At 47.2% G+C, this 16,326-nt stretch overlaps 2 protein-coding genes across 9 annotated transcripts in view; one reads left to right on the plus strand and one right to left on the minus strand.

Moving 5' to 3' along the window:
- The first annotated feature begins 175 nt into the window (after positions 1–175).
- On the plus strand, positions 176–16,166 carry SCN3B (sodium voltage-gated channel beta subunit 3). Its single transcript, XM_042831937.1, has 11 exons — positions 176–317; positions 1,768–1,931; positions 3,438–3,663; positions 4,496–4,634; positions 5,250–5,346; positions 5,799–6,465; positions 6,547–11,324; positions 12,082–12,250; positions 12,669–12,732; positions 13,202–13,382; positions 13,860–16,166. Exons 1-5 carry the CDS (start codon positions 239–241, stop codon positions 5,311–5,313), a joined length of 672 nt encoding a protein of 223 aa, XP_042687871.1. The 5' UTR covers positions 176–238; the 3' UTR covers positions 5,314–5,346; positions 5,799–6,465; positions 6,547–11,324; positions 12,082–12,250; positions 12,669–12,732; positions 13,202–13,382; positions 13,860–16,166.
- GRAMD1B (GRAM domain containing 1B) overlaps positions 8,128–16,326 on the minus strand; it is a 76,126-nt gene continuing 67,927 nt past the window's right edge. For 7 of the 8 annotated variants that reach the window (XM_042831936.1, XM_042831934.1, XM_042831931.1 and 4 more), the window contains 2 exons: positions 14,676–14,793; positions 8,128–13,945 (listed from right to left, as the gene is read on the minus strand). In XM_042831936.1, coding sequence (XP_042687870.1) covers positions 13,856–13,945; positions 14,676–14,793 — 208 coding nt within the window. In that variant the 3' untranslated portion in view covers positions 8,128–13,855. Of the gene's footprint in view, positions 13,946–14,675; positions 14,824–15,511; positions 15,532–15,849; positions 15,855–16,326 lie in introns of all 8 variants that reach the window. The other variant, XM_042831935.1, reaches the window with a different exon arrangement.

Raw genomic sequence — 16,326 nt, forward strand, 5'->3', positions numbered from 1 at the left:
GGCCCGCGCATGCCTGCCGTGAGCCGGGCCCCCCGCCCGGGCGAGGCTGAGCTCCGCGCAGCCGTTGCCGACCGTGGGGTTGCCGAGAGCCGGCGGAGCGCGGCTCGCTTTCTCCCGCAGCCACCTGCTGCTCCCGGAGCCGCCCCGCCTCGTCCCGGCCCTGTCCGTGGTGCTGCCGCCGGAGCGCGGATCCTCGGAGCATCCTGTTGCGTTGTACGGGAGGAGCTGAGCCCGAGGGATGATGAGCTCCTCGCTCGGAACAATGGCTGCGCTGCCGAGGCTGCTCTGCGCTTCTTCGGCCGCTTTGGTCGTTTGGGGTAAGTGCTTCCATTGCCTGTTGTGTTCAGGAGGGTTCTTTCTCCCCACGCTGCGTGCTGGTAGGATGCTCTTTTCTCACGGGGTTCCTTTCAGGCTGTCACAAAAGCTTTGGAGCGGCTTTTTGTTTTGTTTGTGAGAAGGAAATAACATCGGTACGGAGTTAATAGCAACCTAGTGGAGTTAATATGAGCAGAGAAATGTAATATTGCTGAGCGGACTTCTTGGCAGAAAGCGTGCGCTTGCACACGCCTGCAAGTTCCTCGCTGTTTCCTGTTTGCTTTTGTTGTAAAATTTGCAGTGTAATTTAACATGCAGTTTCCACAGAGAGGCCACATGAACCCATATGCAGCGCTGCTTTTCTGTGCGGGCAGCGTAACCTGAAGGAAACGTTTGGGTTTTATTGCCATTTTATCTGCAATCGGAAGATACGCCGTTAGTTTTGCTAACGCAGCTCGGTTTAATGTGCATGGATGCCTACAGCTCTGTTTGCATGTGTGTGTTTAATGTAAGTGGAGTAGAGCACGAGCCAGTAGTCGTTTCTTTATTTCTCCCAGAAAACTGTTGCTATCCATAGAGGCGATGTGGGAGAAAAGGAACCGTTTCCAGGATAGGTCCCAGGAAAATACAGGGCATGAGAGCGAGGGTTAATGCAATCTTAGAGGCTTGGGGAGGAGGGAGCAGCAGCAAAGTCAGCATCTCCACTGAGCTGCACTCAGAGACAGGATGGGACAGACGGAACCCAGCATTGTTTAGCCCAGGGGACAAATGGCAGCAGAGATTTAGTCTTGAGATGTCGTGCTGGAGCATTGGGTTTCATATCAAGCATTTGCCTTCACAGACTCTGATTTTTGTCTCGTTTGAGAGAACTGTATTTTATAGCTGCCCATGTTTGCACAAATCTGATTGGAAGCGTTCTAAAGCGGAGTGCACGTAAAATCAATAACTCCCCCAGCTGCCAAATGCACTCAGGTCCAAGCCCTTGATTTCCAGGACTGCTTACGAAACCTAGAAACAGGAAGCATGGAGAATCTTAACCCTTTATTTTGAGCTGGCTGCCAGATGAAAACATCCACCTTTCAACTCGCACAAAGAGCGAGCTGTGCCTCCATGCTTGAATTCTGGGCTTTCTCTCATCCCAGCCTCTAATTGCTGCTGGAACGGGAGCATGCTCAGCATGTGGGAGAAAGAATGAGCCATGCCTTCAAAACAGCATCAATTACTACGGGAAAAATTAAAAGTTGTAACAAAGGAGATGCTGGAGAGGTGAATCTGCATGAATTGATCACCTTCTGTTAATTCTGAAGCACTGTTTATATCTCAGAGAAGGAAGAGAAGCAGAGGGTGCTAGTAATGAATCAAAGGGTTTTCCACTATGTGCATGGATAACTGCTGTCTCTGTGTTTCTCTCCCATATCTTTGCTCACTTTTCTTCCACTGCTTTTTTCCTAGCTGGTTTTTGTTCTGCAGTATGTGTTGAAGTTCCATCAGAGACAGAGGCAGTCCAGGGGACGGACATGAAGCTGCTCTGCATCTCCTGCATGAAGAGGGAAGAGGTCACAGCCAGCACAGTGGTGGAATGGTTCTACAGGCCGGAGGGTGGCAAAGATGAACCCGTATGTATGTTTGGGTAGCTGAGCCCTTGCTTTGGTTGGCCATGTTGTTGGTCCAGAGAACTCATGGGAGAAGCCAAAAGATTTAATATGAAGAGTGTGAGTTTGTCTTGCCACAGATCCTTGATGAAGAGACCCAGACATGAAGACAAGGCTTATGCCATGTTTTCATTCAAAGTCTGTAGGAATGCCTAGCAGGCTGCTTTAATATCATGGAGGAGAGATGAGCTGGTAGCTAAATTCAGCTGCAAACCCTAGATCTTCAGTTTGTATGGTATTTTTACCTGAAGGTTCTATAACACTGCTGCTGAGCAGTAACTAAAGCTTTCCTTTCCTGTTGAGCTGATGAGCTGAGCTGATTAGCACACAGCAGGTACCCATGGCAGGAAAAGCTGGAGTCTGTTGGTGAGTTCAAACATTTTGGGTTGCATGTACATGAATGTCAATTTCTAGTTTCTTTCTTTGAATGTCTATCACCCAGTATACAAGGGAATTGAGAAAGAAAAGACAGAAGCATGGAATGACACCAGCCATACTGGCCAACTGTTATTTCTTTGGGTGCTTCTGAATTCTGATACTGTTCTTTGGAGGTTAAATCAGGCTCTGCTAAATCTGTAGGACAGAACTTAATTCTTTTTTGCCACAAAGAAGCCAATGGTGTGCTGACTGTGGGAGGATCTGTGCGAGTTGCTTTTGGATTCCTGTCAGGAAAAGGTAAAATTAGTTTTCAGGGTGAATTAAACTGGGAGCCTTACAAGAATGGTTAATCTGAGAATAAGGTTTCAGTAGCTATTTTATCCAAGCGTGAAGAATTAGATCTGTGCCTTCATTTCATCATGATTAAGTAGGGCCAGGCAAGACGGCAAATAATCTCCTACTCTGAGAACGAAAGGAACCACACAAGGGAATGAGATGGGTGAGACCTGCTAGCAGCAGCCCAAAGGTTGGCCATGAGGGTGAGCTGGGCAGGCAGTGTGATGGCTGTGGCCAGCCAGAAACTTGCCAATGCCTGGGCTTGTGAAAGCCACCCAAGGTCCGTGCTTCTGATGCTGTTCTCACACTGTTGTCCTTCTTTTACAACACCTCCATGTTAGCTGGATATCTCAGGGCTTACAGAAAAGGACTTTTTGTCTTGGCAGTATTGTTTTCTGTGGTGCCTTCTGAAGATGACCCAGTGACTGACAGGCCAGTCACTAAGGCTACAGCATCCTAATTTTAGTTCAGTTGCTGATTTTTGTGTGTGTGTCATTGTCCATATGTCTCTCTACTGTTCTCTGCCTCTGTTTTTTTTACTTCCATGATGGAAATAATTCAGTTTTCTCTCATTGGTAAAGCAGGCTGAGATTGTGAGGTAAGGGATAACAAAGTATTATGTTGATGCCAGGAAGGCCATATCCCAGAACATGAAGTATGCAGCCAGAGGAGAGCAGAGTTGCTTGGATATGCTGTGTTGTTGTCTGAAATTGAAGTCAGCTGTTAATCAGAATATCCCTTCGTGTTCCTTCACAGATCTACGAGCACAGGAAAATGAATCACGAGTTTCCAAGCCGCTTCAGTGGTCGGATACAATGGAATGGAAGTAAAGACATGCAGGATGTATCCATCACTGTGTTAAATGTCACCTTGAATGATTCGGGTATCTACACCTGTAATATCACCCGGGAGTTTGAGTTTGAGATTCACCGGCCTCTCTTCACAAGCTCCAGATTGATCCACCTCACCGTGGTGGAGGAGGGTATGGAGGACTGGCAGAAATTGTGTCGTGTCCTAACTGGCCGTGGGTGTTTTACACAGGGACAGGATTTCTATTGCATTGTAGGAGGGAGATGACTGAGCTGCCAGACAGTCGTGTCAAGCAGAGGTTTCCACTTTATCTGGTCGGAACCCTCACCTCTCCCCTGGTGGCTCAGGGATGCTACAGCACAGATTTTGCCTGGCTGCCTACAGCTGCTCCTTCCTCACTTCCTCCCCCTCCCTCTCTGAACTCATTCTCCATTTTGATTTCAGTCTCTTGCATCCTCCTTTCCTTTGTACTGCTCTTCTATCTTACTGTTACTCTTGTTTTTGCCCAGTTCTGTGCTGAGATCCTGGCTGTAGAAATCCTGCTGTCCACTCCAGAGTGGGACAGGTTTTACCCCCATCTTTTTGTTTTGTGCCTTCCCTTCCTTTCTTCCCTGCCTGTTTTGATCTCTCTCCAAATCAGTGGTGGCACAGCACGCTCAAGCAACTGCAGCAAGTCAGACACGTGAAGGAAAGGGTATGTGCAGCTGAGATAGGCTCATGGTGAGCAGTCTGTATGAATGTGTAGGTTGCAGAGAACACAAGACACAGGTAAGCCTATGCATCTTTGATACCAGTGGAAACATGCTCTGAAATTGCTGCTGGCGTGTTTTATTGGCAGCCTTACCTGTTTCTTGTCTTTCGACCCCTCACAGGGTAGTGGCAGTTGGGACTGTGTGACAAAGTGGGTTAGGAAAGAGGAGACGAGGGTGGGAAGGTCTGAATGGAGCTGCTGTGCTCCAACAGCTGTATGTAAATGACCAGAGATGATTTCATTTTCTTAACAGCTGGAGAAGACTTCACCTCAGTCATCTCTGAAATCATGATGTACATTCTGCTGGTCTTCCTCACCTTGTGGCTACTGATAGAAATGGTCTATTGCTACAGGAAAGTCTCTAAGGCAGAGGAGGCTGCCCAGGAAAATGCGTAAGTGTGAAATCTCTCCAGATGTCAGCTGTTCTACGAGGGGTCCTTCAGATGTCTCAGCCCAAGTCAGATTGCAAGAAGGCTGAACTTTGCTGTTGCACATTTCTAGCTGAGGTTTGCTGTGTGTGAAATCATTGCACTGGACGGGAGTACCCAAAGAGACAGTGCACTGGCAAGGGAGGGATGATGCACATGGTAGGGAGGGTGGCCAAGGTGGGCAGGATTCCAAGGTGGCCCAATTTGAACCACATGGAAATGCTCTCCTGGAAGGCCCACTTCTAGAGATCTGACTCACAAGTCTGTAGCCTATACTGTGATAAAGCAGTAGAAGAGGGTAATCCTGGCAGTTGACAGAGCAGCAATGTTCCAGTTTTTATGCTGGCCCATTCCAATCTTTTTTACATTCTCAGCTTAAGTAACAGTGATGGGAAAGCTGTATGCATAGGGTTTTACAGCAGGTAAAGCTCAGCATCTGCTTCTGGTTATGCCAAGGATCTTCTATGAATGATATTTGTTACCTTAGAGATACTTTGGGGAATTCAGCATCTCTGAAAGAGTGAAAGGACTTGAGCTACACACTTCAGGTTATGCTTTCGTCTTTTTTTCCAACTTCAGGACAGACTACCTTGCAATTCCATCAGAAAACAAGGAAAACTGTGCTGTGCCTGTAGAGGAATAACAGAGAGGTATCTGCAGAGTGCACAGCACCAAGGTAAGTGATGAGGGAGCAGTGAATTGCTGCTTGTGCCTGTCCACACTTCAGCCTTGCTGCTGTGGGTTAGGATTTGCGTGGTGCTGGAGAGATGGCACAGGAGATTCCTGGAGGTTTTGCCCCATGTCTGGAGCTCCCATAGTGACCTCAGAAGCAATTTAGGTATCACTGAATGGTGGCATTCAGGCCGTGATTTAATTTCTGCTCCTTTACCTGATCCTCTGGAGATGGAAATAGTGACTGTCCCCTGCAGACAGGGAGCTGTGCAGGAGGAATGACACTATCTCCAGAGGAAACAGCTGCTGTGGGAGGGCTTTGTGTGCAGAAGACTGGAATCTAGTTCCCTGGAAGTCTTGTTCGTGTCCCTTCAGGCATTGTGCTGATTGTGGCATGACCCTTACTTGAGTACATTCCAATGACTTGCACTCCATGGGGAATTCTCTCACTTGCAGGGGCTCTGAAGACAGAAGGATCACGTCATGCCAGCCAGGTTTGAGGGGGAGCTCTACGCCATCAGGAGGAAATACGGGGAAGTGTAAATTCTCTTCCATTTGCCTTGGACTCTGTACAGCCTTGACTTTGGCCTCATGACTCCATTCTGAGCTGCCAGCCCATTTGTTACAGGACTCTCCTTTTGAAGCATGCTGAGCAAAGGGCACAGGGGGTGTGGGCAGCACGGCTCCTTCCCAAGTTTCAGTTCCATCATCACGTTAATGGCTTTGTAACTGTTAATGTCATTTCTTAGCTGCTATCACCACCTTTATTTGCAAAATATGCTAGTTCTCCATTGCAGACATAAAGGGTATGTGTATTGTTACTCTGACCTGCAGGACTGGGAATATCTTCATCTTAAGGTGATGATGTTCCACCACAGCCCAGGATGTGACTATAGGTGTTAAACAGGAAGAGTTTAATTAGTGTAGTTGTTGCTCAGTAAGTTCCTTTGGACTTTGGGCTGCCAGGGTAGATGCAGAGTAGCATGAGAACTATAAATGCATTCAAACAGATAAAAATGTGTAGCAGAAAGATGAGTCCCTGTGCTATGGTCACACCTGCTTCTGAAGGAGGGAGCTGAGAATATAAATCCTGAAGTACTCCTAATTTGGGAGGCTGCATAACGTAAGTATAAGAATCCCCTGTCCCATCCCTTCCACTTAGCAAGAGTTGAAATTCTTAGTTCCTTCCATTTGCCTTGTGCAGCAGGTTTACTCCTCCAGCATACAGAGACACAGTGATAGGAATAACCTGTGGAGCCGTGTTCAGCAACCACAGGGGAGCCAGTAAGACAAGGTATGCCTTTAACATATTTCTGGGGGATGCTCTGAAAGGAAGAACAGGCAAGGAAAGTAACTAGGATGCATAGCCCTCTGAGTGGGACACGGCTTTGTAAAATAATCCTTGCAATTGTGATGGTCGTCTTATACTGTATTGCAGCACCACCCAGAGGAATAGAAAGAAAATGCTCGTTTTTCCCTAGTCTGCAGTAATTCTGTTTTGTGATTAGTCACCGATTTGAGTAGTCAGTATTCATTGTAAATGACACATTTCTGCACAGGAAATACCCTGTAAATTCAATGGCACCTATGCAAATTTACCTTCTCAATCTTAGTGGCTTAAGCAGAGTGCAATTAGTTTGCTGGCTTCGAGTGCAGATCACTTGAGCACAACCACCAGGATTATGAGGGGAAAAACAGGCAGAAATATTGGCCAGGGCGAAGTTGTACTTTAGGATGAAGTGGGGAAAGATTGAGGGGTTTTTTTTCGTATGGGAGATGTTGTTACATCCCTGCTGCAATGGAGCCTTTATTGCTTGCAAGAGCTGACAAATTTTGCTACACCGACTGCTTCTAAGTACTCTGAAGTGCTTGTGAATCTCAAGGCATGCTCTGTACATACGGGATTTCCCCTGCTTATGTTCTGCTGCAGTTTGTGTTGCTAAAAACCATAGAAATGTCTCCATTTGTAAGTCAGGTCCAGGCCGGATTTCTAACTGGCCGTTGTTCAAAATTCCCTTTTTAAGAGCAAGTTTCAACTTTAGCCAGCTGTTACAATGCAGTTCACAGAGCTGAGTCTGGCAACCTGAGCACGTTTTGCAGCTGAATCACGCTTGTAGTCTGGGGCACCTTAAACTCTAATACCCCCAAATGCCTCCTCTTCTCATTCTGCTGGGTGTCTTCATTTTCCCTAGGCCATCTTGCCTGGCCTCAGGGCATTTGGGGGCATAATTCTAACTCTAGATCCACAGAAACAGAGGAGCTGGCCCTGCAGTTTCCGTCGCTGATCATGGCACTAACACCCAGGGTGATTTTTAGGTAAGGCCATTAAACCCCTCTCCCACTTCAGCTGTGTTCCTCCCAGCCCTCGTGAAGTGCTGATAACCTTCTGATGGTACAACGTTGAGCCAAAAGAAAACCAAAAAAAGGTGTAAACAGTTTCTTGAGAGCTACCTCGGGTGGTAAGGGAGGGCTGTCCTGTAGTCCTGCACCTTGTGCTATTTTACACACATCTTCTTTAGATGCTTTTTTGGACACATCTTTCACTTTTCCAATTCCTGCATCTGACTATTGCCCTGTGTTGTCCTAGATGGGAAAATGGTGTCTAAATTTTGCTCAGGATTCCCACAGTGAAAAAAAAAGGTTGGTGTATTTCAAGGGCAGCATTAAAGGCAGGTTATGTCCTGGTTGGGATCTGAAGAGACCTTCTCTGTGTATCTGGAAATGATAGAAAAGCCTAGAAGCAGGCAGGACAATAAAAAGAACAAAGCACTCACAAGTCACACTGTGGTTTGATAGACTTTTTTGTTTAATTTATACCGTACTTCCATTGTTCTAGCTACTTACATGGAGTTTTGGCTGCATAGCCTTTACAGTTCCTAGGTTCTAGCAGGTAAGTTTCATCATCATTTTCTCGCGTTTTGCGCACAGCGCAAACCTGATGACAGTTAAACAACTCCTAAAACAAAACCACGGGTCCTCCCCCGGCCCACCCTGAAGTTCACATCACTGCTGCAGGCTGTGGCCAACAGCCTCTGCTTCCCGGGTGCTGATATCCAGAAGGGAAGCCCACACCCATGGGTGTCGGTGTGACCGTTTCCCTCGCCTCGCTGACAAGAGGAGATCCTCATTCATCTGCCATTAAGGGCAGCAATTGGGGGTTGCAGGATCTGGGGCTCAGGTGGGCAGAACACACTCCAGGGTGTTTAGCAGCTTTACCCAGCCCTGGAGCATGTGATGAGATGAACTGCTGTGAGAGTGACGACGTCCCAGAGGTGCCACAGCCACACAGTGCCAGTCCTGGTGGTCAGAGATGTACGCTGCGATGGTTCTGCTGCTCCTCCCTCTGCTCTGAGCTCGTCGGGCCAAGAGCCAGGTTAGTGCTGCTGTATCTGCTCTGCTAAGTGCTATTTCAAGGGAGGTGGGCTTGCAAAGACTGGAATGCACATGTGTGGCGCAGTCTCCACCTCTTCGCTGGGTAGAGCTGTTTTGCAACAGCCGTTCTCCCACCTCCTAATGCTGCTGGGGCAGTTTGGGCCGAGTCTGAGACACGACCAAGCAGCTGTAGAACCTGAGCTGCACATTTGTTTTATTCCCTACCGATTCTTGGAGTTTGGGTTGGGGAAGGGTGGCCATTTAACGTTAGCAATGGAATTGGCCTACATGAGTGAGGTAACAGAAACGGCCAGAGGAGGTTACCTCCCTGAGCCATGTGCAAATATCACTCCTTCCACAGAAGGAAGTCTTTTCCCTACTGAAAAATAAAATAAGGAAACAAACAAAACACATTCGCTTAAAGGGCAAACAGACAGCATCAAGGGAAGGCAAGCAGGGACAGCACCAGGTCAGTCCATCCATGACAAAGGGAATGATTGTCTGGCAGCAGAGGTGTGTGGGAGAGGAAAAAGCCATAGCAAGCGCTGCGAAAGGTGTGGGAGGGGGAAGCATGGCACACCAGGATCCATGCAGAGGTTGAAGCCCATGCTGTCTGGCTAGGTCAGGGAATAATCTCAGTCGGCAGTCAGTAAAGACATGAGGATATTATTTGGCCAGTGTGCACATCTAAAAAAGAAAGGTATTATGGCACAAAGAGACTCGTGCAGGGGAGGGTGCAAAGCACAGAGATCAGAGCATGCCAGGCAGAGGGAACGGGCCAAATAGGCAGCACAGTTACACCTCAGCAACTACGCTGACACGAATGTTTTGCAAGCTACTTACCTCGGGTGCTTTGGTTTAAGAGTCTCTGTTTTGAGTATTGTTTTTAAGCAAGCCCCTACTGGATATTTAAACTAGTGCTGAGACTGAAAAGACCAAGCCAGAATCTACACAAGCCCACCACAAAACCTCTCAATGGCAGCAGACCCTGTGAGCACATACCTCAAAGTTTTGCCAACACAGTTCTGCCAGCTGCCCTGAGAAACATGACAGAATTGCCCCTCCTGCCCCGAGCCAGCAATGCTGTGAGCACCAAGCACTGCAGCTTCAGTTCTGTGCCACTTTCAGCATTCTGTGGAACCAGAAATTTCTAGCTTTTAAATTAGAAAGTCGTCAACCTGCTGTTCTGGTTGGGAAAAGGAAACTTAGAGCTGCCTGGTTGTATGCTGGAAAATGGTTAGTTTGGTACATACCTCACCTGGGAGCAAGCATGGGAATGCAACTAGGGATGTTCTTACAGAGAAGAGCATGGCCTCTTCGCAGTGGTAGCAGAGTAGGACTCAGCATGTTAGTTAGCCACATGGTAAGAAGGAATACCTACTGGGGTCAGAGCCTCTTCCCAGGTCACTGTAATAGACCTGGAGACCAGCATTCACAGAGGAGTTTGTATACGTGTGAACTCGCATTCTAACTTGATGTAAATCAACTCTATGTAAATGAACCCAAGAGGAAGAAGAGTCCCAAAAGTTTTCCCACTCTTGAGTAGTATGGAGAGAACCACCTCAGCCTGGAGCTCCTTCCTGGTGCTGGGGGGGGATACAAGCTGCAGGCTGCTCTGTCTCCTCTATACAGGTGCTTCTGAAATACAGATCTGAGAAGGCAAAGCTAGCAGGAAAGGAAGAGGGATAAAGGCCATGTGGCAAGGAAGGGCTGCACTCAGCACAGCCTGCACATATGCACTTCTGAGTAGCACTTCTTACATGCAGCCAAAATATGAGGCTTGCAGATGTTTCTTTTACTCAGCTTTGGTGTACTGCATGCCTACCTGTCACAGAAATCATTGCAGAGCATATCCAAAAGGTCTCATCTTAAGTACTGGCACTGTGTTCCCAGTTGCAGATTGGAAAATGAACTTTCTACTGGCTCCTATAAAGGTGGGTAAAAGCATATATGGGTAGGCTACATAGTTTTGTGCTGAGGGGATGAGCAGGCTGAAGTCTGTCCCCATCTACATCCAGGTGAGCTCCTGAAACAAATGGTCTGTCTGAAGGGGAAAGTGCTCAAATTCACCTTGAGCTCATCCCAGATGCCATAATCCAAACATTTCCTTCTAGGTAATCATTAAAAGGTATGTGTTTATTAAAATCCTATCAAGCTAGGATTAGTGATGTATTCTCCTACAGAAGCAGGTGACATAGACAAACTGGCAAGTAGAGCTTCGTCATCTCCCTCCTGCTGATAGGTAGCATCTTACTTGGCACAAATCAGGCCACTCTGTTGGCATGAATGCTCACATTTGGCTGGAGCCATGTTTCTTTGACAGTCTCTTTTGTAGCTGCCAAAATTCAGCACATCCAAACCAGCTCCACTTGCTGGACAGATTATTTATGTCAAACATGTTAAACTCAGTTTAATCTGCAGGTAAAATGAACAGTAGTGCTAATGAACAGCTGCCTGTGTGTAACATTAATTTGTCTTCAAGCCCAAGCCCGAGGAAGCTGTACCAGTGGGAACAGCCAGAATCACCGCAGTCTGCGGAGATGCTGCAGAGAAAGGAGGATGCACCAATGAGCAAAGGGATTTCTTGCCTCCATAACTAGCAAGAGAATGGTAAGCAGGCAGCTCTAGCTACTGGCATTTATTTTGGACCCTTTCTGTCCTCTGCTGGGTTATGTTTGTGTATGTACAGAAGTTTGCTGGCCATGCTGCCAAGACCCCCATTCCAGGTTTCTTTCTCTTGCGTTTTCTTTTCTGGCTAGGCAGCAAACACAGGCCTTCCTCTCTCTTTATTTTTTCCTACCCTATGGAATTAAATACTAAAAGAGGGCAAGATGGGCTGCAAAGCATTTTTCTGTGCTTTGGCAACTGGTGAAGGAGCATCTCAGCCAGTGTGGCAAGGCAGCAGCAGGGAACTGGGGCCCCCTGGTTCCAAGGTGAAGAGCAGCAGGATGCCCTTCTCAGGCTCTAGCAGCTCAGATTCATTGTATAGCAGCCATTTCAGCAGCATCCCTGGAAAAAGTCAGGGAGCATCACAGTAGTCAGCAGCATGAAATGAAACAGTCATAAATGCAAGTTACTCCCTAGTTCTTGAAGCATTGCCAATTGTACCTTGCTTTCACAGTCTTTTAAGTGCATTCAATAACCTGTTTATCAGTCTTCTTCTCTAGCTCATACTGTGTCTAGTGTTTGGTCATTAAATTATTAGGCAGGCTGGGAGAAATCAGCAGGTTACTTCTAACAGTGGTACCTTGCCATTGGTTGGGCTCCATATGCTGAAGCTTGTGAGGGTTTTCCCCAGCTGTGTGGATTTGTATTCCTGCTATACGAAGATGCAAAAAACACTCACCTTTGTCCCCTGCTCCTTCAGTGCCAATTAGAGCAAGAGACCAATGGACACATGAGACCTGCACCATTTCTTGTGGGGAACACACAGCTGATTCCTCCCTGCCATCTAGGAGGTGGACATGGCCTGGTTCTGAACAAAGGTTCTGGACAAAGATGGAGACTTGAGCACATCACCTAACCTACCGGGTTGGGTAAGATGAGAAGGCATTTATTAATTGCTTACTCCTGCAGCCCCCATCCTACCCAGAGCACAGTCCCTCTCCCCTCACGTGGCTGCTAATAGGAATCTGGAGAAATGCCCTAGGAGAAGTAAAAATGCATACTATTTTTTTAATGCAGGTCTGCCACCTGACTTGCTTAGAGAGCCAACGCAGTGCTGTCTAGCTTAGGAGAGATTCCAGTCACTACCTTACACTGTGGGTATCACCCACGCCTATCCCACACCCCTTGGTTGTACTTTTTCTGTCTTTTTTATTCCCAGGGGCCCTTCCTTATCTCTCCTAGGCTGATGGAGGCCCTGCAGCTGTAGATGCAGGCATGTAAGTATCAAAAGCAAAGATATCCTTTTTGCTGTCACTGCTGAAGTAAAAGAATTTGTTTCCTTTGTAGCTCAGAAGTAAAGATGAGAGCTAAGAGGTACAAGCAAAAGGATCTCGCAGACCAGGGATGAGAGGTAAATCTACCAAGCAGGACAGCAAGAACAGTTCTGCTGCTTCCTTAGCTCTCCCACTCCACGTTGTGCTGATAGCACACAGCTTGGCAGGAAGGAGTGCTCACATATAAATACTCATTTTGGTTTTCTTTTGGAGTTGGGGAACTCTCCCCGTTGTGAGAAGTCCCACAGGCAGCCCTTATCAGCACCAATGTAGATCTTCAGCACAGGAATGGCTTAATGGCAGGGGCCCAAGCACACAGAAAGCAGAGAACCACAGCAAAAGTAAAGGGGACACTGTCAAAAGAAATGGAAGTGTGCTTTCTGCAGTGTGGCTCTCCTTCCTCCAAGCACCATGTGGGCAGATACTCCTGCTCCCTGCCCTCTCCTTGGCTGTTAATGCACTATCAAATACAGGAGGAGGCAAACTAAGTGTTTGGAGAAAGCATTTCAAGCTCATTTACATTCTGTGCTTTGCTCTCTGAACCAGGCTGGCCAGCATGGCAGCAAATTGCATTTCTGCTCCAAGAGACGTAGAAGATGATTGCCAGGGAGACCCGCTCTCCACAGACCTACAGCAATTCCTCTGGAAGCCTCCTCTCCAAATGGGGGATCATTTTGTAAGGGATTGACGGTGATTGCCAAAACCTCTCTGCCCTGAAGCCAGCAAGGTAAGAAAGTTGACAGTGTTCCCTTTATATGTGTAGATACAGATCGTCAGTCAGGGACCTTCATGCACAGGGAGGGGAGGGGCATTCACTCTGATGCTTCCCTTTGAAACGACAGAAACAAAACAGACAGACAAACAGCCAGGAATATTACAGAACAGTGGTGCAAACAGGCCCAGGGTAGCACACTTGGGTGCATCCCTAAGTGCACCTCAGTGCCAGGAGAGCACAGCCCTCCCATACACACACACACGCACACACACACCCCACACTACCACTGAGACTCTCCATTTCAGCCAGTGTTGGAGGTCAGTCCTTCCTCTCAGTACGTAGGCTTTTTTTTTTTTTTTTTCCTCTTAAAATCTGTATATAATATATATATTTATATTCTGTATATATATTTATATATATATATATTTATATATCCTATTTACACATATTGCACACCGTCCTCTGGCCTCCTGCATTCCTGCCTGTTAGTGGAAACGTTTCCGTTTCTCCTCTGGATCTGACCCGAAGTCCCGGGACCCGATGCCATTCTGGAGATTTATTAGTGAATCCTTCATCTGCAAGACAAGAAACGTCTCCAATGTGCTACCCTGAAGGTGACAGCACTTTGGGATTTCCTTCCTCATCGGTGCCTCCTCCATCCATCTAAGTATTGATACAATAAACATCTGTTTTTTGGGACTTGTGTAGCAGGGCTGGGCAACCGACAGGGCAATCAGGAGGTGGGAGCCAGTGAGGTAACAAATAAGGGTCGAGCAGAGTGATGCACAGGGTAACAGGCACTCACCTTAGGGAACAGCAGCTTCTTTCATTTATGAATACCATTCCAAGCTGCCTGGTGTCTTAGCTGTTCTTGAGGGAATGGGTTCTAAAACGGCTGCATCTGTGCTGTGTAGGGCCTGTGCCTTTGTCCCTGTAAGCTACATACGACCCCAGAGTCAAGGAGAAAAATTCTGCATTGCAAACAGTGTGCCAAGGTCTTTATAGCACCCTCTCAGATGCCAGAGACTAGATACAAGCTGTGTTGTCTAATATAAGGCTTTGGCCTTGCAGGATTTTCTCCTTGACTTGTCTGGATGCCTGTGAGATGATAGAGAACCCATCTGTATAGCCCTTGGGACCTCCTGCCCAACCCAGTGGCAGAAGACTGACTTAAAGGGAGATGGGACAGAGGCAATGCACCTGATGGGCTGCAGTGGTCCATGTAAGGCTGAGGGATTGCAGGTGATGGGCTGGGAGGACACGGTGACTGTCTGCTCACAGTGCTGCTAGGATGTGTGGTCTCACCTGGTCTAGAAGCATCACAGAGGATTTGATGATCTCACGCCATTTTTGTAGCTCTGAATCATGATACTTCTGCTGAGATTCTAGTAACTGGGCCCATTCTGTCTGTGACTGGGGTAACCTGCCAAGCAGAATAGGAGCAGGAGTGAATCTGGGGAAACTACTTAGGCAAGGATGAGCAAAGTGGACCAGCAGGTGAGGGGGTGGTAGATAGCATCAGTGTCTGTTAAATCCTCACACTTGAAAGAAGCAAATTCTCTTAACATTTGCCTATCACTGCTACCTTAACTGTGGTAATTAGGAGCAAAGGTGTCTTTTGCAGAAGAGCTGTAGTGTGTTGGAACCAAATGCCTATGTGCCAGGGGGGCAGTGTGCTGTCACTGCCTGGGAGATGAGTACAGCAGGACGTAGCACCATGACACTGATGGGGAATGCAATGTAACACAGCTGGACAGGTAATCCTGAACAGTTTCCATATTTTGGGGGGTGGTTTTTTTTCCTGCTGTGTCAGTCTTAATGTCAGATATTCTTTATCTCTTAATTACTGTCTCCTCTTTTCAGGCCTAATCAATCCTCCAGATGCAAGCACTCAAGCTACTGATGAGAAGATCCCCAGGACTGGCTGCCCTGAGCTGCAATTCAGGGGCTCAAGCAGGTGCAAGCAGTGTGCCTGAATAGCAGGTGGAGTTTGCCTGGGCTAAGGTGAGGATAAATCTCCATGGAGCATAAAGATGTGAGGAGGAACAGAGTCAAGACAGTTGCAGGAAGACTTCAGGGCATATCAGGGCCCTTTTTGCACACTTCTCCCTGGAGAGGTACTTTGTATGCCCTCATCTAACTCTATTGCTTTGTCTTGGGCCTCACTGGTTTCTAAAGGTAGGTAAGCTTGTAGATAAGCTTTGGTCTTCTGCTGGGTGTCTCTTCTTTATTCTCTTGGGCTTTGCTTATCTGTAAAACAACTAAATCATTGCTTTGTCTTCAACTTACCTCTTAGAATCCCTCCTCTCTTAGCTATTGCCTGTCTTATACCTCTTAAGCTTTACAGGATGTAGTGGAGATTTTCATGTGTCCTCCCTGGAAACTGAGTGGATAGCCTTCCTATGGCTATAACCTCTCAGATATGTTTGTTTTTTCTCCTAGTGCTATAATTTAACAGAGGTTCTTCTCTTAACTTAGCACCCACTGCTCATTTGCTATTGCTGACTGCTTCAGGGATGCTCCTTGTTTTGCAGAGATTTATCCTCACCTTGAGCCAGTCGTGCTTCACCTACTTGCCTGGTTTGCTGCAGCCTCTCGGTTGTGAGTAGCAACCTGTCCTGGTGATCTTTCCAGGAGCTCAAGCTTCCCAGGAGCTTGAGTGCTTGCAACTGTCCTGCTCAAGCAGCTCCAAACATGGATATGAAGCAAAGACATTTAAAATATAACAACAAAAAGCTACTGCAATTTAAAAATGGATGCACTCTCAATCTCTAATAAATAGCTGTCTACTTCTAACAACTGTTGCTTTCTTTGTCTAAAGGAAGAGCATTGATTATACTTATATGTGGGATATGTGGGACAGTGAGTCCCTGCCAACTGTAAGTCACACGGATACAAAGGAATGGGCAGGGGAGCCTCAGGGTGAGCACAGACTATTTCTGACCCAGCAGGTGGG

This window comes from Centrocercus urophasianus, unplaced genomic scaffold, assembly GCF_019232065.1.
Source record: "Centrocercus urophasianus isolate 14NV4802_14NV808 unplaced genomic scaffold, USGS_Curo_1.0 seq_37, whole genome shotgun sequence".
In the NCBI taxonomy this organism is placed as follows: domain Eukaryota; kingdom Metazoa; phylum Chordata; class Aves; order Galliformes; family Phasianidae; genus Centrocercus; species Centrocercus urophasianus.

Coding starts and splice junctions, on each gene's coding strand:
- SCN3B (XM_042831937.1), top strand. CDS start 239: ATGATGAGCTCCTCGCTCGGAACAATGGCTGCGCTGCCGAGGCTGCTC. Junction 318..1,767: donor GGCCGCTTTGGTCGTTTGGG/GTAAGTGCTTCC, acceptor CTTTTTTCCTAG/CTGGTTTTTGTTCTGCAGTA. Junction 1,932..3,437: donor AGGGTGGCAAAGATGAACCC/GTATGTATGTTT, acceptor GTTCCTTCACAG/ATCTACGAGCACAGGAAAAT.